The sequence below is a fragment of the Dermochelys coriacea genome, chromosome 6 (assembly GCF_009764565.3).
Source record: "Dermochelys coriacea isolate rDerCor1 chromosome 6, rDerCor1.pri.v4, whole genome shotgun sequence".
Classification (NCBI taxonomy): Eukaryota; Metazoa; Chordata; order Testudines; family Dermochelyidae; genus Dermochelys; species Dermochelys coriacea.
Genome location: NC_050073.1, coordinates 19,428,928 through 19,450,420, shown reverse-complemented (window position 1 = coordinate 19,450,420; position 21,493 = coordinate 19,428,928). Strand labels below are relative to the sequence as shown.

The 21,493-nt window shown below is 37.9% G+C and overlaps 1 protein-coding gene across 1 annotated transcript in view; it reads right to left on the bottom strand.

Annotated features, from left to right (window-relative positions):
* Window positions 1-21,493, bottom strand: part of LOC122460583 (mucin-2-like) — a 63,096-nt gene that overhangs the window by 24,204 nt on the left and 17,399 nt on the right. The window contains exons 6-30 of the mRNA XM_043516368.1: window positions 20,955-21,045; window positions 19,813-19,922; window positions 19,364-19,580; window positions 18,584-18,709; window positions 17,905-18,022; window positions 17,314-17,452; window positions 16,558-16,668; window positions 15,551-15,620; window positions 14,734-14,871; window positions 14,483-14,647; window positions 13,612-13,706; window positions 12,847-12,973; window positions 11,758-12,013; window positions 10,961-11,013; window positions 10,443-10,543; window positions 9,401-9,552; window positions 6,469-6,607; window positions 6,261-6,374; window positions 5,959-6,138; window positions 4,728-4,967; window positions 3,292-3,448; window positions 2,885-3,013; window positions 2,178-2,322; window positions 1,116-1,159; window positions 829-1,014 (exon numbers count right to left, since the gene is read on the bottom strand). Of these exons, the coding sequence (XP_043372303.1) occupies window positions 829-1,014; window positions 1,116-1,159; window positions 2,178-2,322; window positions 2,885-3,013; window positions 3,292-3,448; window positions 4,728-4,967; window positions 5,959-6,138; window positions 6,261-6,374; window positions 6,469-6,607; window positions 9,401-9,552; window positions 10,443-10,543; window positions 10,961-11,013; window positions 11,758-12,013; window positions 12,847-12,973; window positions 13,612-13,706; window positions 14,483-14,647; window positions 14,734-14,871; window positions 15,551-15,620; window positions 16,558-16,668; window positions 17,314-17,452; window positions 17,905-18,022; window positions 18,584-18,709; window positions 19,364-19,580; window positions 19,813-19,922; window positions 20,955-21,045 (3,403 nt within the window). The remainder of the gene's footprint in view (window positions 1-828; window positions 1,015-1,115; window positions 1,160-2,177; window positions 2,323-2,884; window positions 3,014-3,291; window positions 3,449-4,727; window positions 4,968-5,958; window positions 6,139-6,260; window positions 6,375-6,468; window positions 6,608-9,400; window positions 9,553-10,442; window positions 10,544-10,960; window positions 11,014-11,757; window positions 12,014-12,846; window positions 12,974-13,611; window positions 13,707-14,482; window positions 14,648-14,733; window positions 14,872-15,550; window positions 15,621-16,557; window positions 16,669-17,313; window positions 17,453-17,904; window positions 18,023-18,583; window positions 18,710-19,363; window positions 19,581-19,812; window positions 19,923-20,954; window positions 21,046-21,493) is intronic.

Sequence of the window (21,493 nt, the reverse complement as noted above, 5' to 3'; positions counted from 1 at the left end):
AAGGAAAAAGTCAATGGCAATCAGGACAGTCACATTTAGAACTTTTCTCTTTATTTTAACATAGGTTTCTGTAGCATCTTGGTATTATTGAGACATTTGTGTTGAATGAAAACCATCTTCTTCACAGAATGGTTGCTTCTGCTTGATCCAACATTGAATTCATTATGTTGTGTTCATGATATTACTCTACGATGCTATGGATATATTTGTCATTTTTGCATGTTCAGCATGATGCATTAACTGCAGGATCAAGCAGGAGAAAGCACTAGCTTGCTTACAAAAATCTTTAGCAATCAGGAAGAGTGTCAAAGGACATTCTGAAATACCTTGGAAGTTCCCTTAAATTGGATTTTTTAGCTTTGAGATTGCACTAATGTGTTTAGTTTATTTTAAAATTGCTATTTGTTGTCCACCATATATATAGGGAGAAGTAGTAAAGATGACCCCCACCAGTCTAGAGCTGTCTGGGAGCTGCCCTTAAAGCTGCTCTACTTCATGCTCATGGCAGCCAGGGATATCCAGGGCATAAAGATGAACTATCCACACTATCTTTCCTCTGGGAGCACCTGGTGGTGGTGTTACCCATGGTAACAGTGGGGACTAAGGGAGAGAATTTGTAGAAGCTGCTGCTGTATCTCTCCGCACCAGCTGGGCAGAGAATCCTCAAGGGCGGGAGGGGGGAGCTGCCAGTTGAGTTTTTGACTGTTATTGTAGAAGTTACCAACTTATAGTACAAACATGTGCAATTAAAGGAGTAGGCCCTTACCCTCCAGGTATACAAAGATTTTTTCAGATATTTTGAGAAATGCATAGAAATACCTGCAGCACTCGTAGGTAGAACTGTACTAAATGTGAATGGGGTGATAGTTGTAATTCCACTGCATTCAAAGAATTTTCTGGTTATTGTTCCATTGATGTCACAAGTTGCACTCAAACACCCTCCAATCCCATCTGTGGTGTTATAAATGACATCCTTATATTTATATTTGTGTTCTTCATAATAGCAATAACATGCTGTAAAACAGAAGAGGTGGAATGACATTGTTAGTTACCTGTCAAATGAAACAAAAGTTCAAGAATGTGTTTTTATTCATAAATCTTCTTTGCCAACTTACCTTCAGCATCAAACTTGCACTCTAAGCCTTCCATTGTGCATGTACTGAAAGAAATAACAGGGAAGAAATGTGAGCCTGAAAATGCATGAAGGGTGATGAACTCGTTTACTGTTATGGTATTTTCACTGAATTTATACCAGAGACTAATCATAAACCAGAGCAGAATTATTCTGAATTAGGATTTGACTGAAGTTCAGAGAAGGAATTGTCTAGATTCCAGCTAATATTCTCATAGTCAGCTCTGATTAAAATACCTCTTCCAAGCTGAATAGTTAAGAGGAGATGCCGCTCCCTCTCCACAGTACCTGCTTAGAGGTTGCTTTTTTCTTCTTCCCTAAAGCCAGTTCTGACATTGAAGCAGCACAGATCAGAGGGAGGGTTAAGAAGAGGGTCCATTCCTTTCCCATACCCTTACTGTTAGATCAATCTCTTTTTATGCCATCCCACTTATAGCCAGCTCCTCTGACTGCCATTCTTTTCCCAACCATCTCCCTGATATCAGACCTCAGCTCCTACATGAGAGTGAAGTCAAAGGCTATGGGAAACTACAGAAATGAGTCTTTAGGGAAGCTACTTGTCACATTCGTCATTCTTCCAATGAGTTTTGGCCCAGAGGCTAGAAAAGGAAAAAGTCTGAATATTGGATTGTATTAGTTATGAACTTTAAATTATATGTGGATATAGAATAAACCCCAGAAACAAATCTATATTATATATTACATAACCGGGTTTGTTCTATTCTGCACTCTTCTATCATGATGATGAGTGACCTTATAGGAATATCACCATGATAGAGGAGTGCAGAATAGAACAAACCTGGTTATAAAGCACATCAGATTTTTTTCTGGGCACTAAACTGAAGAATTTACTGTGATACTGAGAACAAATTCAACAGAATCAAAAATTGCTCACTAGTAATATGAAAATTGGTATGTGAAAATAAGGGGTCGCTTTTGCACAGGCAACATAAACCCACCTCGCCGTGGGACTGCGGTGCATAACTTTCAAACACTGCTTTGGTCTTTTCTCTTTAACATGGTCAGACTGTACATTAAATCTTACCACAGCTGACAGTTGTCCCGTGAGTAGAAGCTCACTCCTGGTTTGTGGTAGTTTCCTTCAGCATCATAACAACCACAGTTATCAACACATGTCATCTCATCCTCATTGAAATATGGCTTGTTTGCTGGACAGTTTGGATAGCAGCCTGAGGCACAAATAAAAAAAAGAGTATAAGTTGGAACTTTATGCAGAAGGTAATTTCTTTTTATTTTTCTACTTTGAGCTATATTTCTCAGGCACAAGGGCTTTTCAAACTTGTACTCCTTCCCCTGCTCACTTTCTTTGGCTTGCCTTCCTTATAATATGATGAGTCCTTCCAAATAAAAGGGAACTACTGCTTCTGGATTCTTGTTAATGGCTCCTTTATTGATTGGCACAGTGTTATTATTTAGCAAACAAGGCTCCCCTAATACCTAAGATGTGGATGTGATGCTAGCCTATGAACCAAGATACTAATACGGTTCTATCATGTAGCACAGACTATTATCATTAGAAGACCCCACAGTAACTGAGTCCTACAAATGTTTTCAAACTCTAGGGACCAAACTCTGCCCTCATTTATACTAGTGCAACCCACTGAAGAAAATAAGATTATATGGGGTATATCTGAAGGGAGAATTTGATGCAACAATGACTGAGCTGGAAAAAAATGGTAACCAGTTGTGTACTCTACAGCAAGCAGCGTGCTGTGTCATAGCTCTTTTCACCTTCTAAACCTGGTAACTTATGAAGGCATCTTCCACTTGGATTCCTACAGGTCTTCATGCAGGGGGCTCCACAAGGCTTGTAGTGCCACTCGCATCCCCCTTCTGGGTTGTAATAATCACAGAACATAGCTGAGGGGAAACAGGAAAACAGACATGTTCAGAACAAAATGCCTCCGTTTTTCATAGCTCTCCATTATACCAATACCATACCATTTGGGTAGTCTTGAAAGTCATGAATCAAGAGCTGAAACTGCATAACTGTCAACCCAGTTTGATAAGAAACACAGGGTTGAGAACTAATTGTTGTCATATATTTAATAATATATTTAATAACATTCTCAAAACAATTGCCTTGAAACTGATACACTATACTTTCAATCTCCATTGAGCTATGGGCTAATACTCACGACAGATTGATGGAGTTCTCCAGGCTACACAGACACCAAATTCACTACATGCTTGAGCATATGCAGCTACTGCTGTACAGAAACATTCACAGTCTCCCCCACTGTCACAAGCACAAGCATCAGTCACACATGCTTCATAATATTTAGTTGGTTCAACCTGTTAGACAAAGAAAGCAGTAAATGTAAGTTTTACTTTCTCTGGGGTCATCTTGCTTTGCCAGAGTAACGCTTCTAGAATAATAATATGCCACAAAAAGGCAAAATCTGTAACTTTCATTTTCTTGTATTTGCATTGCTAGACAAACTAGACCCAATTTTCCCATGTGGATGCTGAAACAGTATGTCTAAATCATACATCTGATCATTCACATAAGCAGATTTGCAAACAATTGCAGATTTGAGCCCCAAAATGCGGGCTCAAACAGACAACTATGTTTGAACATTAGGGTTTGTATCTATGGAAAGAATTAAGACACAAATAATACAGGTAGGCTACATTGTTTTACATATGCTTTAGCAATGGCTGCTGATATCTAAACTGATTCTTTTCCCCTGCAACTCCAGCATGTTAATAATTAACTCAGGGATAGAGCTTGTGTAACCCACATACCTTCTGGGTGTGGTGTTCTGTCCCGTTTACTGGCACCAAGACCACATAGAAAGAGAGATTAATGAGTTTGCTCTACAGCCTTTGCTAACTGCTTCTAGCTCATGCGGTAGAGGCTCATGCACTAAGTTCCATCGGACTCCGGTTTGATCCCACCTGCCGATGACTGGGGTCTGCTGGCGTTACACTTGTATTCTGTACATGTCATATAAGGAAAATATTAACTAACCCACACTAAAAATAAAACTCAAACTGACTTGAGATTATCCTTTTTTTACACAAGAAAAACAAGAATGCTTCCTGTAAAATAAACAATGTTGTATTGTTCTACTGGTGCAGTGCCCATTCCTGTTGGGTAAAATAATCCAGCCTGAAATTTACCTGTGACAATTCAAGGTGAAACATATCTTAGCTGATGAATTGTGCACCTGTTTCAGAATGTATGAGACTACCTTCAATGGGGATAGTTATTTTGGAATAGGGAGAAAACGGACCCAAATGAAATTTCTGGAGAGTCAGAAATTTAGTTCGTAATTAGGTCTGACTCACGTCTTCTAAGGGATGGGTTTCTTCAACAATGTTGTGTATATATTAGAGATGAGCCTTAGTTGTGAAATTCAGAGCTGGTTTCAAACACTCAAAGGCTGGGGTGTGGGGCTGGATCCAGTTGCTCTTGTTCACACCCATAGCTAGGATATGTACACTAGCAGACCACTTGTATTCAATGGAATGTAAGGACTGACAACTCGATGTCAAGTACACAGGCATCTGAGGAATATAAAACTATCATCTTTATTTAGGAGAATTTTGCTCTGAGGATTTGCTATACCTGAGAGTGACACGCAGCAAAGACTTCACTGTTGATAATGCTGCACTGCCTCTGTGACCAGGACTTCCTATAAGGGTTGGTAGAGCACGGGTCCTTTGCATAGTTGGCATCAGGACAAGTAAGAGACACTTTCCAGCTGTTTCCAAACTCCAGCACATCTCCTACCACAGACTGACTTCTGGTGGTAAAGTCATTAATGCCATTGCCATCATAGTTCCCGCACAGGCCACAGACCTGACCCTGTACACACACACATGCACAAAAAGGATGATAGAAAGTTTTCAGCAACATCACAGACTAAAAGCACTGGAATTCCCTATTCTGCATGGTATCTTTAACTGTTTGGTAATATCCTAACTCTCTGTTTTTCTAAGATAACATACTTTCCAAAAAATCTGCTTTTTTCCTCAGTAAAAGGACCTGATGACTGGTCTGAGGGGTATAAGCCTAGTAATTTATTTAAAAATTTGAACAATAAGAAAATTGCGTGGTTATTGTGCCCCATCACTGGTGAGTTACGATGATGAATCTACAGTTAGCTAATTGCATATTCTTTTGTTTGTCTTGTGTTGTACAGATATACAATAGACATACTTAGATAAAACAGCCTTACAAAACTGTCATGAAAATGAGTAGCCCACTCCAGGCACAAAATCTACTCACTTGCTCTTTACCAAAATTAATGACATTGATAAAAATGAATACTTTGCTTGTCCATCCAAAAAATGTCACCCTATGCAAGTGAGGAAGTAAAATTTAGCAAAGCTGACATAAATACTAGGCTGTATGTATGAATCTAAAATACATTTCATATTTGTGGGAAAAATACATTTGATTCTGGTGTACTATTTAGCTAAAGAACTCATGGCATTAGAATATACTTCTACATGCATTTCTGAAGCTGGCTGAACCACTCCCTAATACATTTCCCTAATGGAAAAGTCAGTGTGGTATGCAAATAGGATGACAAAGTTCCCATTTCCTATGGTGTATAATACCCTTCTCACACATCAATAGCTATGTTGACAAACTCTAGAATAGTACCACACACTATCCTTAAACATCTGTATTTTGAGACACGGTTAAACATACTTCCTATCATTTTACACAAGACTTTCAGCCATACTCTGTTTCATTTCAATCAATATTGCCTTTTCACTCAAGAGGGATGATAATTCATCGTTTGTGTCAATGATAGTCGGCAGCAAACTCCTGCCTTCTTAAGCCTTACCTTGAAATCAGGGCTGAGTTTGATGAAGATGCTGGTTTTCTTATCCCACATGAGGATCAGTCCATTGTTGGTCTCAATAACTAAGTACATGCCCATATAGCGGACTTGGTATGGCATTTGCCTTCCATTTTCTCTTTCTACCACTTCAAGGTGTTCCTCACTGAGTATCAACTCATAGCCCTAAAATGGGGAGAAAAAAAATCAAAAGAATGACTAAGAATCAGCTTCTGGCTCCTCCTGAGTCTCAAATGAATACATAATAAACCTGTTCTTTTCAAAAATGTACCAAAAGGGGAACTCACCAAAAGGAAGACTTTAATAGACTTAGAGCAGGTAGTCCCAGTGGAGCCACAGGGGATGTTTTCAGTGACAACTCGGAAGGTTCCATTGACTGTGCTGTTTTTCCCACAGTGGTTCTGAAGAGACAAATGAAGTTAGCAGATGGATAATTGCCACATGGAGGATACAGGTGACTCCACAAGTAGTAATGCTAAGAAAAAAGCTCAGTACCTGGACTAATGTGTATTCACAATCTCCATTGAAGCTAAACCGTTTGTCGTCAAATGTAATGTAATGCCCATCTCCATAAATAGCGCACGTACCCAGGCATTGTTCACTGGTGCATTTCCACATCCTGTTCTTACACACGCTAAGAAGAAGAAGAAAGTATTTTAATCATAAAATTACTCACTTGATGCACAAGTAATTCCCACAACATATTTATTTAATTCAGTATGTATCAGTCCTGGTAAATGTTGTATTCACTCTTGTGTTAAAGTTAGAATTTCTCCAAGCAAACAATTAATGCAAAAGCTCTATATCATCAGCATGAAGGGGTTAATAGGAATATAGATAATACTGCATGAAAACACAAGACCTGGTAGTAAAGGGGGACTTTAACCACCCAGACATCTGTTGAAAAAGTAATATGGCAAAACACAAAATGTCCAATAGGTTCTTGGAATGCATTGGTGACAGCCTTTTGTTTCAGAAGGTGAAGGAAGTAACCAGGGGGACAGCCATTTTAGATTTGATTCTGACCAACAGGGAAGGAACTGGTTGCGAATCTGATGGGTTAAGGCAATTTGGGTGAAAATGCTCATGACATGATAGATTTTATTCTAAAGAATGGAAGGAGTGAGAATGGCAGAATAAGGACAATAGCAGATTTTAACAAACTCAGATAACTGGTACGCAAGGTCCTGTGGGAAGGAAATCTAGGAGAAAAAGGAGTTCAAGATTGCTGTCAGTTTCTCGAGGAGACAATATTAAAGGAGCAACAGCAAACTATCCTGATGCAAAAGAAAGATAGGAGAATAGTAAAAGGCCAATATGGCTCTATCACGGGCTCTTTAATGAACCGAAAATCAAAATAAATAAAAAAATCCTACAAAAAGTGAAAACATGGGCAAATTGCTAAGAATGAGTGCACAAGAATAGCAGAAGCATGTAGGGACAAAATCAGAAAGGCTAAGCACAAAATGGAGTTACATAAAAGACAATAAAGAAGAAGTTCCATAAATACATTATGAGCAAGAGAAAGATGAAGGAGGTCCTTTACTTAGCAGGAAAGAAGAGTTAATAATGGACATTATCAAGAAGACTGAGGTGTTTAATGCCTATTTTGCTTCAGTCTTCACTAAAAAGGTAAATGTGACCAGATAGTTAACATTATTAATATTAACAACAAGGAGAAAGGAATGCAAATTAAACTAGTGAAAGATCAGGTTAAAGAATATGTAGATAAGCTAGCTATATTCAAGTTGGCAGGGCTTGATGAAATTCATCCTAGGGTACTTCAGGAACTAATTGAGGCAATCTTGGAACAATTAATGATTATCTTTGAGAATTTAGGGAAGATGGGTGAGGTCCCAGATGACTGAAGAAGGGAAAAGTGTAACAAAGAGGACCTGGGGAATTATAGATCTGTCAGCCTGATTTTAATACCTGGAAATAAACTGGAACAAGTTATTAATCAATTTGTAAACACCTTGAGAATAATAGGGCAACAAGTAATAGCCAACAGAGATTTTGTCAACAACAAACCATGCCACACCAACCTAATTTCCTTCTTTGATGGGATTACTGGCCTAGTAGATAGAGAAGAAGCTGTAAATGTAATATATCTTGATTTTAGAAAGGCTTTTGATAAAGTTCCATATGATATTCTCATGAGAAAACTAGGGAAATGTGGTCTAGATGAAATTACTGTAAGGTGTGTGCAAAACTGGTTGAAGGAGTAATTATAAATGGTTTGGTGTTAAACTTGGGGGATGTAGCTAATGGGGTCCTGCAGGGGTTTGTCCGGGGTCTGGTACTGTTCAATATATTCATTAATGACTTGGATAATAGAATAGAGAGTATACTTATAAAATTTGCCCATAAGACCAAGCTGGGAGGAATTGTAAGCACTTTGGAGGACAGGATTAAAATTCAAAATGACCCTGACAAATTGGCAAAGTGTTGATGAAATTCAATAAAGACAAGTGCAAAGTACTATATTAAGGAAGGAAAAATCAAATGCACAACTACAAAAGGAGGAATAAGTGGCTAGGCAGTAGTGCTGGTGAAAAGGATCTGGGCTTTATAATGGATCACAAATTGAATATGAGTTAACAATGTGATGCAGTTGCAAAGAAGGCTAATATTCTGGGCTATATTAACAGGACTGATGTAATTTTCCCATTCTACTTAGCACTGGTGAAGCCTCAGTTGGAGTACCGTGTTCAGTTCTGAATGCCGCACTTTAAGAAAGATGTGGACTAGCTGGAGAGAGTACAGAGGAGAGCAGCAAACATGATAAAAGGTTTAGAAAAGCTGACCTGTGAGGAAAGGTTATTTTTTTAAATGGGCATGTTTAGTCTTGAGAAAAGAAGATGGAGAGGGAACTTGCTAACAGTCTTCAAATATGTTAAGGATGCAACCAATTGTTCATGTCCACTGAAGATAGGACAAGAAGTAATGGGCTTAATCTGTAGCAAGGGAGATTTAGGTTAGATATTAGGAAAAACCTTCTAACTACAAGTATAGTTAAGCTCTGGAATAGATTATCATGCGACGCTGTGGAACCCCCATCTTTGGAGGTTTTTAAAAACAGTTTAGACAAACACCTGTCATGGATGGTCCAGGTATACTTGTCCTGCCACAGCACAGGGGGATGGACTAGATAATCTATCAAGGTCCCTTCCACCCCTATTTTTCTATGAATCTTTTTCTATGAAAACCTTAAACCCAAAGATTTCCTGGCTCCCACTCTTTGTTTTTACCATCCCTCTTGAATGACAGAAAACTGGCTTGTTATGGTAAATATACTGAAAAGTCCATCTGCCAACCCAATCCACAATGAACATTTCTTTTTTTTGCTATTGTGCTGCTTATATATGGATCTTTGGAAAGGGCAATGTTGTGGCTCCATGAACCACACAGTTCAATGAATACATACCAGGTGTTGCAGTCAACTTTGATCTCTTCCCCTGGTTTGTAGGTAGCCTCATTGTGAATACATGGACATTCCTCTTCAGCAATACAGCTGCCTTTACCATCTGACACTAGCCCAGAGGGGCACATGCAGCCAGACATACACTGTGTGCTGTACTGTAAAGCCAAGCAGAAAATGTAACTTACTTACTCGAGTAGAGAGAGAGTAAGATTAGGTTCTTAGAACCTGTCTCTGGACTGTGTTTATTTACATCCAGTTTAAATCGGAGATGTCTCAAAGGAAAATATGGATTGCTCAAATATACGGTTGGTTGCTAAAGGAAGATTTAGTGGAAGATAAAACCTGTTAAAAGTCAACATTTCATGTGTCCCAGTATCCACAGGTGGTCTATAGATTGTGAAAGTGTGAAAGATATTGAATTGGGTACTGAATTACTGATGAACCTGTGGACCTGCTGATCTGTGTGTGAGCGGATAGAAAGTTAAAAAAAGAATAGCTTCGTACATTTTTTCTGATGCATTAAGTTGGATTGCCATTTATCTCACATGATGCTGTCTCATAAAATGACACAGCCAATCAGGCTGTTATCATGTTCCCAGCCTTTGTAATACAATTGGATGTGTAAGAGATTATTACAAAGTGCGTCACGGCACAAAAAATATTAACAGTTTCAATCAAGGTTACGTCCAGTAATTTTCTACTGAACGGATTGTGCATAAGGCAAATTTCTGGATGTTTCGCTGAGAACTAGTTCTTGCTAGGTATTGTTATCTGAATTAGATCTACAAAGTCCGACGCATCTCCAGTCAGTACCTCTGTGAGAGATTCATGTAAAGTTGACTTTTATTTGCTCATGATCTTGACCTTTAGTGATTGCATTGTTAATGCTTCATAACATGCTTCCAGGGTTTCACTGCACAAACAGACTATCAGTATTACAGCTTCAGGACTATATTTATGAACCATGAATAGTTCTAGTGTACAGAAGTAAAAACAAACATTAGTTTTCTACAAAGGCTATCCTGTCCAGCCACTTCATACTTACACACTGCATGTCAAGAGTCTGGCAGCTCTTCTGACATTCAGCTCCAGTAGTGCCTGCAGTGACATTTCTGCAGTCAAAGTAGACCATGGGAGGAGCACAAACTAGGGGAGAGAATGACATGAGAGATATGAGAAAAGGAACCAGAGTTTGCACAGCAATAACATGTTTTCAATTTGCTATAAGGAGACTAGGCTCTTCATATCCAGTACAATTAAAAAAAGAATGCAAGGGTTTATATGACAGGATACTATGAATTCCCTAGGAAGTAGCAGTTTTCTATTTGTATAATCTCTTAGAAATTACATGTAATTATTATTGCATTACCTTTGTGTTATTTTTTTTAACTGGTCACACTGTATAGACTGATATTTTATTTTAAAAATAGTAGATGAAATTAAGGAACAGTTTCCACTCTATTAACTTTCCTGTGTGTTTCAGTTTTGTTCTGTTGCACCAAGAGAAAATAAACTCAAAACCAAGGACAGACTAGAGAGCAAAGATAAGCTAAAGGTTTTTACCTGGCATTTGGTTCACAGCTCCAATGCAGCTCAGTTTACCCTGTGCACAAGTACTGTAAGAAATGGAAGGGAATAATAATAATATTTATTTTTTATTATTTTGCATTTACTGTAGCACCTTCTATTCTAAGATTTGCATACTGAGCTTCTTTTCTGCTGTTTCAGAACTTTCCAATAGGACATGGAATTCTAACATGCCACCTTGTGATTACAGAAAAAAGTTTCTTGTCAACCCAACTGCTAGTGGTATTTTCCTATGATCTCAGCTATAGATGTCCAGGAAAAATTCTGACTGAAAATGTGACAGACAATGTCTCCCTTTTGAGTTTGATGTTTATTATACTATAAACCTCTCACTGTGTATTTTTGTATTTTATGCTGGGAAAAATCAATGAATACAATAGGAATCTCACCTGAATACAATAGTTCTCATAAGTCTGGAAAAATGCACTACTCTCATAGACTAACAGAATTATTCTGTGGACAGAGCATTATATTGAAAATCATGCAGGGCTGGGTACAGCAAGCTTAACTGAGGTGTATTCTTTTATTTAGAAAGTTTATACAATGCAGCGTTAGTGTTTTATAAAAGGTTTCATAGTAGCAGCCGTGTTAGTCTGTATTCGCAAAAAGAAAAGGAGTACTTGTGGCACCTTAGAGACTAACAAATTTATTAGAGCATAAGCTTCCGATGAAGTGAGCTGTAGCTCACGAAAGCTTATGCTCTAATAAATTTGTTAGTCTCTAAGGTGCCACAAGTACTCTTTTTCTTTTTGTTTTATAAAAGAATCTCTTACCATACAAGACCATCTTCATGAACAACTTCCCCAGAGGGAATGGGAGATCCTTTGTAATAACAAGGACATTTGCTAGCAGACACACATTTGCCATATTCATCCATGTAGGTTCCTTTTTCACAGGAGCAACCATCAACTGGAATGAACCTGATGTTACATGTGACATCGGGCTCACTCAGAGACCGGCAAGTGGGTTGACAGGAACTGATGTCATAGCGGTAGGTCAAGGATTTGGGACACAAGGTTTTGTATTTGGCTTGAGAAGGAAAAACAAACAAAATGACATCAACAGATTTGTTAGTTCCAGATAATATTATTTGGTGGGGAGAGAGGGTGAATATGTAGTCTGAATAACAGAGAAAAAACAATGCTATACAATTTTTTGTGTATCACATTTTTCAGACAAAATGTATCCCAGCATGCTTTCAGAGTTAAATAATGCACAGCATTATATTAAAAAAAAAGTAACGGTAGATAGGGGACAAATGAAGTGATATATGCAAATGAAAAAAGATAGGTTTTCAAATGAGATTTGGAAAGAGAAACCATACTTCAGGGTGGCAGTTATAACAGAAATCTATAAATCTTTGGTGCACTCCGAGGCATGAGGCCTCCTGAGGTAGGCAAATACACCTGCATTGGAAACAGACATGTTGGATCAAAGAAAACAACTTGGTGACTTTAAATAACCCTTTGTTTAAACATTTTTTATTTTTGAAATATTTTGTTTAGAACTACTATTGTTTCTGTGATCTGACACATTCATTTCCATGGCAACCGGGGATAGATGAAACTCTAGTTAACTTAAAGCCTCTGCAGAGAGAGTCAGAGCCACTTTTGCAGCAGTTGTCTCTTTCCTAGCACCAACTGTATCTTCCGTCTGTTTGTATTCACCACAACTAACCTCCAATACATTATTTAAAAAATAGGGAATTATTGCAAGAATTTTACTTTTCAATACCTTTCCCTCAAAATTTACTGGGAGAGCCTTGGATTGGCTAGAAATTGATATAAGATGATGATTGATTGATAAATTCTACTACTGGTTCTTTCAGAATAGAAGACTCAGGGAGTGGCTATAACACTTACAACAGACATCAGTCCTCCATCCATCCAGCTGGACACCTTTGGCAGCACAAGCTCTCACATAGGAAGAGAGGGCAGCACACATACAATCCTCACTCTTTTCACAGTTACAGGTGTCAAACAGACAGTTCTAGGGATGCAGAAACAAACTAATTAATAATCACAGAACTGCCCATCCAAAAACAGGTCCTGTTAACTTCTTATGGTCTTATGTATCAGCTTCTTCTCCGTATACATTCAGTTGTGAGCAGTGTTAACATACCTTTAATATTTTCTGACCTCCTTTTAGGATTTTTTTGATATGACAATAATGGAGACCCCAAAATATTGGCAGCTATTATTGTAAAATAAGAGCCAAAGAATCTGTTGTATGCTTCATAATCTCCCATTTTACCTAAATATATGGATTATTCTGAAGATGATATACTTTAGTAAGCAAAAATTCATATACAATTAGTATATTTTATATACTTTATATATAACTTCTTTATATGTTTACATTTTGGTTTTCTTGCTCTGTGGCAAATAGCAGTTCTTGTTTAAAAGCAATTCAGGATGATGAAAGCAAGAGTGCAGACTGAAATAGGGGTCGGAAATATACACATAAAGTAAGAAACATATATAGAGAAAAAGAAGTGATGTATTATGCAGATTAAAATATAAACACAGCATAATTTGGGAGATGTGTTTGGGACATTTCTTTCCAAACAGTTGGTTTTAAGGCTCCAATTTTGATTGTTTTTTAAAGGAAAAAAAATAGCTAAGTACCGTGTGGTAAACAGCTGGATTCACTGTGGAGTGGCAATTGGCAAAAGGTCCTGTGCTGTCCGTCAGCAATCCACACCAGTGTTGAGCATACTTTTCTGTGAATAGAGGAAATTAAATGAATCCATATTACTCTTTTTATTTCATTAGGCTCAAAAATCTACTCCTAATGTGCCCTGTGTGAATCATGAACTCTCTGTAAACTCAGTTCTGAAATTGTACCATAGCAACCACATTGTTTTGCTCCCAGCAACATTTGGCTTTAACAAGTCTTTGCCAAAGTTATGAAAAAACAGTTTCTCACCATGGATTGAACAAAGAATTCACTAAAGCCTTATAAACATATAGCTACGGTACACTCATTCTGCACCAAGTTGCCATCTTGTTCACTAAACCTAAATCTGTGAAGATAAATTGTTGTTGGAAAGTGTCAGAGGGGTAGCCGTGTTAGTCTGGATCTGTAAAAGCGGCAAAGAGTCCTGTGGCAATTTATAGACTAACAGACATATTGGAGCATAAGCTTTCATGGGTGAATTTCCACTTCGTCAGATGCATGAATCCGACGAAGTGGGTATTCACCCACGAAAGCTTATGCTCCAATACGTCTGTTAGTCTATAAGGTGCCACAGGACTCTTTGCTATTGTTGGAAAGTATCCATGATTCTTGCACTTATTTTATTACTTACCTTCTCTCAAATTTTCTTTTCTTATGAACATTTCTTTCTGATTCCAAATGTATGTTTTACCATGTTTAAAATCTCTTATTTCTTCTAATTTTTGCTTTATATCAAGTATTTTCCATTAGCTCTATAAGGAAAAACTAGAAATCTAATTTCACATTGCCTGCATGGACAATTTTCTATAATGCATTTACCATTTTCTACGCTGAGGGCACAAGGATTCTCAAAGTTGTTTTTGATGTTAGGGCACGAAGCTTGTGTTTTCCAGGTATTAGCAAATGCAGCTGCCGTTCCTTCCACTACACCACTTATGGCTTTGAAGTCATCAGCCTCAACATTGTTGAAGTTTCCACAGAGACCTGTTGAAAAAGCACAAAGTTTGAATCAGTCATACCAGACCAATGGGGATTTCAGGCAGGTCACTGGTTTTGTTACATTTACTTACCACAGGTCTGCCCTTTGAAAGATGGATCCAGTCGCACAAACACTTGCATGACAGGTACAAGCTGGATCTCCAGCTGGAGTCCAAAGTTCGTCCCCACCATGATGAAGAAGGATGAGGGTCTGAAAATGGTGACATTAGCTATGGACAAAGAACAGGATAATCAGATTTCAGAAGAGATCAAATGCTTGAGAGTGACACCACCCCATTGTTATGGCTCTTTTTGGATTACTGTTGCAACTATAGTGAATCCTAGTGTGGAGTAAAGCCAAGATATGCTTAAAGTTGAATGAAAAATACAATGCAATATTTGCTTGTGATTGCCTAGGAGCTAGCAAGTGAAGTTTGTATTAAAGTTACACAGGAATAGAATGCTCCTTTTGTCTGCTCCTTCCCACAGACTAATCAAGGGAAAAATTGGATTACATCAAGCATTAACAAGAATCATTTTGTTCTAGTTTCTAATCTGGTATCTTGATCATTGCAAGTCCATTGTGGAGAGGAGAATGAGCAGGGACTGGGTGGCATAAAAATCTTCAGTGACGATCATTTTTTATGAGGATAGACAGCAAAAACCAAATTAATATCTTAACAAGTTGGACAACAAGTTGTAATTTATCATGAGACTTTAGACCTCTATTGCTGGAATCACCATTTGGATCAAGCATCATCATAGTGAGAATCTAGTGTGAACATGCTAGGCTATGGGATTCTTCATTATACTGACACCACATCAACTCCTTTGAAGTTTAAAATAATAAGCAAGAGTCTAGGTGACGTTTTAAGAGTGTCATGTATTGGCCCCAGGAGAGAAACATACCTGCTGAGAAGGGCAACTGAGTGTAGATCCAATTCACAAACACACCACCTCCAGACTTGATCACAATGATCTGGCAAGGAAGATAAAGATAAAGGAACATTATATCATGCATTGGTAATATCAGCATGATATACCCCAGTAAGTCCTGATGAATTTCATGAAATGGGGTTGATTTTCTGATTTTTACCCTTCCTTTAAAATCTTAATTGTCCTTCCTTTTAATCTTCGATTGCCTTCCCTTCCAAAAGGGAATTGTTTTAAAGAATCATTCTTTGTCCTTTACAGAGCTGCATCATTGGTTAGGCTATCTTAGTTTGCAGTGATGCAGAGCCTCTGTATCTGAACTGACTTACATCTAGTGCAGCTGGTAGTTTTAGGCAGAAACCAAGAAGATCATGGTCTCATTGTTTACTTAATAGAAAGAGAACTTCTCTCCTGTTTTCTGAATAAAGTCTCTTTTCTGACTGAACTAGCATGGGGCTGAACCTACTACTTACCTCACTATTATGATAAAGAAAGATACATTTATTTTACCTTGGTTTAAAAAACTAATATGTATTTTCCAGACTGCAGATCCTTAGAAGGATAAATGCCACTCCCTGACTAGATATGGGTGAAATTTTCTCGACTAAACTTTTTTTTTTTGCTGAGAAATGCAGATTCAAGTGGACAAACATTTTCCAAATACGTGTTGCATTTGCTAAATAGTTTCAGTAAAATAAAAAAGTTTAAACCTTTCATTCTGACGTGTTTAAAATGAAATGTTTAGATTTGTTGACTCCAAATGACTTAACTTCAATTTTATTAATTTTTTTAAAAGAAAAAAAACTTGAAAATGAAACAAAACTTTTCATTTTGTCTCAAATGAAACATTTCCTTTGACCTAAATTGAAAAATCCGTTATTAACAAAGCTCTATACCTGACTCATTCTGGCTTAATCTTTTTGCACCCCACATTTTTATAAAATATTCCTGCAGCATTTTCACCACTTGTTTTGGATACTTACAGTTTGTCCCCCATTAACGCTGAGGGCTATTGTTTTTAAGCATGTCTCAGTGTCTGTCAAGCCACAGCTGCGGAGTTCTCCCAGAACAGCGAATGTGTCATTTTCACAGAGCTGAAAAAAAACAATAGCAACAACTATTGCTTTAAAGGGTTGTTCCCAGGTCTGAAAAATATTTATTTTGTAGAGGTGGGTCCAAGTTTTCCCAAAACTCAGGGCTATTTTGAACTAGTGTTATAGTTATAAAGACTGGGACTAGTCACAGAATTTGGATCTAGTTCTGGTGTTTAGAGTCAAAGTTTTGATTCAACCTCCGCTAAAAGATTTGCTTCAGCTCCACTCTCTATCCCCATCTTTTCCTGCCTGACCTGTTATGACCAAGGACTAGTAACATGGCAAAAACAGTTGCCACACAGCAAGGGGGTTTAATTGTTTGACAGTTATGAAAATAGACCAAGTACAGCAGTTGCTTGTAAATATTCAGCATTTACCAACAATTACCACATCCTGGAATCTGAAATACATTAGTATTTACCTTGCATGTCAGGACTCCCAACATCACAGCTAGTTAATACATTTTGCATGAATTGCTGTATAGCCTCGCTCAATGCAGGGCTCTCCTGCTTTAACAGAAAACTCTCCAATGTTCTTTCCTAAGTGTGGTTGGCTTCTCTAATCCTGACTGAGGCAGCCCTCCCACTCCTTCCTCCATATAACTGTATAAGACTGTATGACCTATTAAAACTTGATGGTGCTTACCTTAGACAAAACATAAGTGCAGGCTCCATGGACATTGTAACGTTTTTCATCATATGTGGAGATGTGTGAACCTCCCTCTACTGTACAAGATCCAGGGCACGGAATGTCTTCGCAATTCCACTGACCTCCATTGCAGGTACTGGAAGGAAAGCGGAGAAATTAATCACAATCAGTGATAATAGCCTAGAGGAAAGGAGTTACAAGGTTTTGTTGTTTTGCTACTGATGTTCCCAACATATTATTCTTGGCTTCTTCAGAGGAAATCTAGGTTTGCAAATAAGTGAGTGGCTGCAGTTTCTTTTGTCTTGGAAAAGTCAAAATACTTCAAAGGAGCAAACAAAGAAAGAGAATTTTAACTGAGAGGTAATAAATCTATATATCACAAATCCTTATCTTAACTTGAGTCAGAATGCAAAGCCTGTTAAATAATGACACTAAAGGAGACAAACACTTTTTTTTTTTGAGATTCTGTTAGAATTGCAGGGAAGTCAGTAATATGCACCCACTGGTGGTTAATGATGAAATTGTGTATAATAAACCATTAAACTAGTTCATTTTACAAAAAAAGAAACCGCAAAGTAGGTAAGTTACCAGGAATGGCAATGGGCTCCAAAAGATGTCCCTGGAGCGTAAGAGTTGCCATTGTAAGTACAGGAGCACTCCTGAATGGGGATGCAGCCAGCATTGTTAATGTCATCAAGCACAGTTCCTAAATGAAGAAAGAAACTGATATATTACAAAGGTGTTTTACACATATAGACAATATGCAGTTTTTCTTGCTTTAAACAGTTGACTACAAATATAAAATACAGTCTTGGAGCCAGATCCTCAGCTGCCAGGAATGGTCATAGCTCCATTGAAGTCAGGGGAGCTATGCCAAATTGCACCAGCTGAGGATCTTGCCCTTGGAGTCTTAAAATCCCATTGTTTTTTCAAGGGATTTCCTGCCCTGTAAGGTGAATTCAATTGAATAATACTGAATTGCTGCAGTAAAACCACCTTATTTCGATAAGACAGGCAACATTTTATGTTCTATTTTGGTCCCTGATTGTTCCACACTACTTTGCAGATGTTGCACATCTACAGGAAATGAATTATTCAGTCACGTGTTCTGTCACTTGTTGTGCACAGGTAAAGACCTACCACTTGAAGCAGTGAAGAGGGCAGCTGGAGGAGCCCTGGCCCCTGAGAAAACTGCTAAACTCCTACATGTAAATCTGCTAGTGCTCTTTATTGAGATTATGAAAGATGGGAGTAAATAAAAACTTGCCTGGAGGACAGAAACAGCCATCCATACAGTGATCTTCACAGACTTGAGATCTTTCAGGGTTGGTGCAGGTGTCAGTGCAGGGGGATCCACATTCCTGGTACTGCATATTGAAAGGACACTTCTTGGCTGGAATTTTAAACAAAGACAGATTTCTGAATTCAAATGTAATCCCAATTTGCTACATATTAGCATGCATGTTCATTCAACCTTTTCCCACTAGACATGAGGCCACTCCAAATCCGAGGTCCAGGGATCCCTTGGATTTTGGAAATCCCAATTCATATTTTGTAGTTTAGGTTTGTTTTTCAAAAACTTGTGCATCAGATAGAACTGTATGATGCTGAACTTGTGACCTAAAGTCTGGAATTCTATGGATTCATGAGTAATTGCCTCATAGATCTTTGAGGTTTATACTATGGTGCATTTGTTTTACCATCCCCTCTTTTCAAGAATCTAAATTTCTAGTGAAATATGGAAGCGTTAATTTTCCAGTGCATATGCATATTTGAGTTCTGTGGAAATCACTGAAGTATCCAATTATACCCTGGAGAATTTACCGCCGGAATTTACATTGATAAATATTAGTGAGCACAGTTTAACCATGGGGAGATCAGCTGTACCCCAGGATCTGTCCCGAAGTATGGAATTCATATTAGAGCCCTCTGGAAACCAGTCCAGTACTTAATAACATGTAGTTCCTATGAGTCCCCAGCAAACTATAGGAATCTGTCTCTGATTAATTGGCAAGCACACATGAAGGCCAGTTCTAGAGACACTTACGACACAGTTCTGGGGTTCTCCAGTTCAGAGGTTGTCCATTGGCATGAGCACATTGCCGGGAGTATTCACCAAAGGTGTTACAAATACAGAAGGCATTCTTAGACTGGTCACAGCGGCACAAGTCGTGTTCACAAGACTTAATGTACTCGCTAACCTCAACTAGAGCATTACATTCTGAAAATGCAGGGCCAGTCAATACTTTACGGCAAATGTCATCCTAGAGAGAAAACAAAACAGAACAATTTATTAAATCCACAAATTCCTCAAAACAGAGAGGATCAGTTTTTAATACTGTTATCCATTTGTTAAAATTATTCTTTAATGACATCTTGTATTCTTCTTCTACTTCCAATCCCTTCATAGTTTTCTCCACGTGTCCCTCCTGAAACAGGAGAAGAGAGTGGGTACCTTTAAATGAAAGACACATAAATAAACAAAAAGATCCTTACAAAATTGTCCGTGCAGTTGTTTAGGGAGGATGATGTAGGATCCTCACAGACTTCTGTTGGCCCATCCATCTTCTGCATATTTCCAAACTGCATGGCAGTCAGCTTGGCATCTGCAATAAATAAGTTAATAATATACAGGATTGTTAATGGAGTTGGTTCTCTTTGAATTCTTTCATGTAGACATTACATTTGGCATGTAGACAAAATTAACACTGTGACACCTTAGACTCAATTTACTTTGAATGACATCATCCTTATATCAGAAAACAATTTCAGGAACATGCAAACTGAAATTTGTATTGGAAAATGACAAACTCATTCCAGGTTAGATGAGACCATAGTTAGATAACAGAAGAGAAAGTTTTAGATAGGTTATGAATAGAAGAGACTATTGTGAGACAGAATTTAGGAGAAAAGATGAGATTTGAATAAATTGCCTAAAAGCTTTGTAAACAAAATGGTGATAATGACACTCACCTGGGAAAAGAGAGATGGATAGAGAGATAGAGGCCTATAGCCAGCTGATTGGAAGAATATAGAGAGAGGAGGGAGTGATAAAGTCAGAAAGATAGGTTGGGAGAAGGTAGTGTAAAGATTATGTAAATCAGTAGGCAAATCTAGAATTACACTGTGGAATAGGATCGGGCAACTCAGGATCGAGATGTTGTGCTGATGCTTGCATGTTAATTATGGACAAAAATGTGTGAGGCTTTGCAAATATAGTTTATATATAAAATCATATAAATATAATTTAGAGATGACATCTTGGAGCATGTTAAAATAGAACATTCTTGACCAGAAATTGTTGTGATTGCTTTGCTTATTGTCTTTTGGCCTGTGAATGGTATTATTATTGTCTTTTGGTCTGTGGATGTATTTCTATATTTAATCATGCTTGAAAATCAGTATTTCGTCCACATCTAACTGGCTAGCAAATGAAATAAATAGACAAATAGTATAAATGAATACATATATAATTCAAGTTACTGAAGATCCAAATGTGCTGATGTTCTCAGCAGATCTTTCAGCAGGGTGGAAAAGAGGCCTCCTGAAGGGGTATGGCCAAAAGAGCACAAAAAATGGATGGGGTAGACATTGGAGCTGCTAGAAACCAACAGTCTGTCATTATTTTTAATACTTACCGTTTGAAAAGAACTCATTGTAAGTTGGAATACCATTGAAGTCCCCACAAAGCCCACAGGTATAATTGGCATATTTGTCATTCAGTTCCACCTAAAATGGTGGGGGAAAGTTGATAGATGTTAATATACATATTCCACAATGTATTCAAAACCAGTAAAAGCAGCTGTGCCTGCTACACCTAAATAATTTTCATCAGTGTTGTGTAAATGTTTTAGCAGACCAATTCAAACCTGGCTCATAGAATGTGGACTTCATAGAATCCAACTTATTTATGCAGACCTAGTTTTCACTGCAATATCTGTATGATATGCAGCCTTTTTTCTATCTGTTTGTTTCTTCAGAAAGAAAATCAAATCCACTGTGAAACTGAAGTCCTATGACAGTGGATTTCTACTGGGAAATAAAATTTGAGGAGGTGAGTGGCACCTAATGTAATGATGCTATTATGTTAATGAAGTGAGGGAAGTGCTTTTTCCCATTTTAAGTGGGAGGCCTGATTTCCACTAGGAACACACCACAGTTGCTTTCTTCAGGAGTG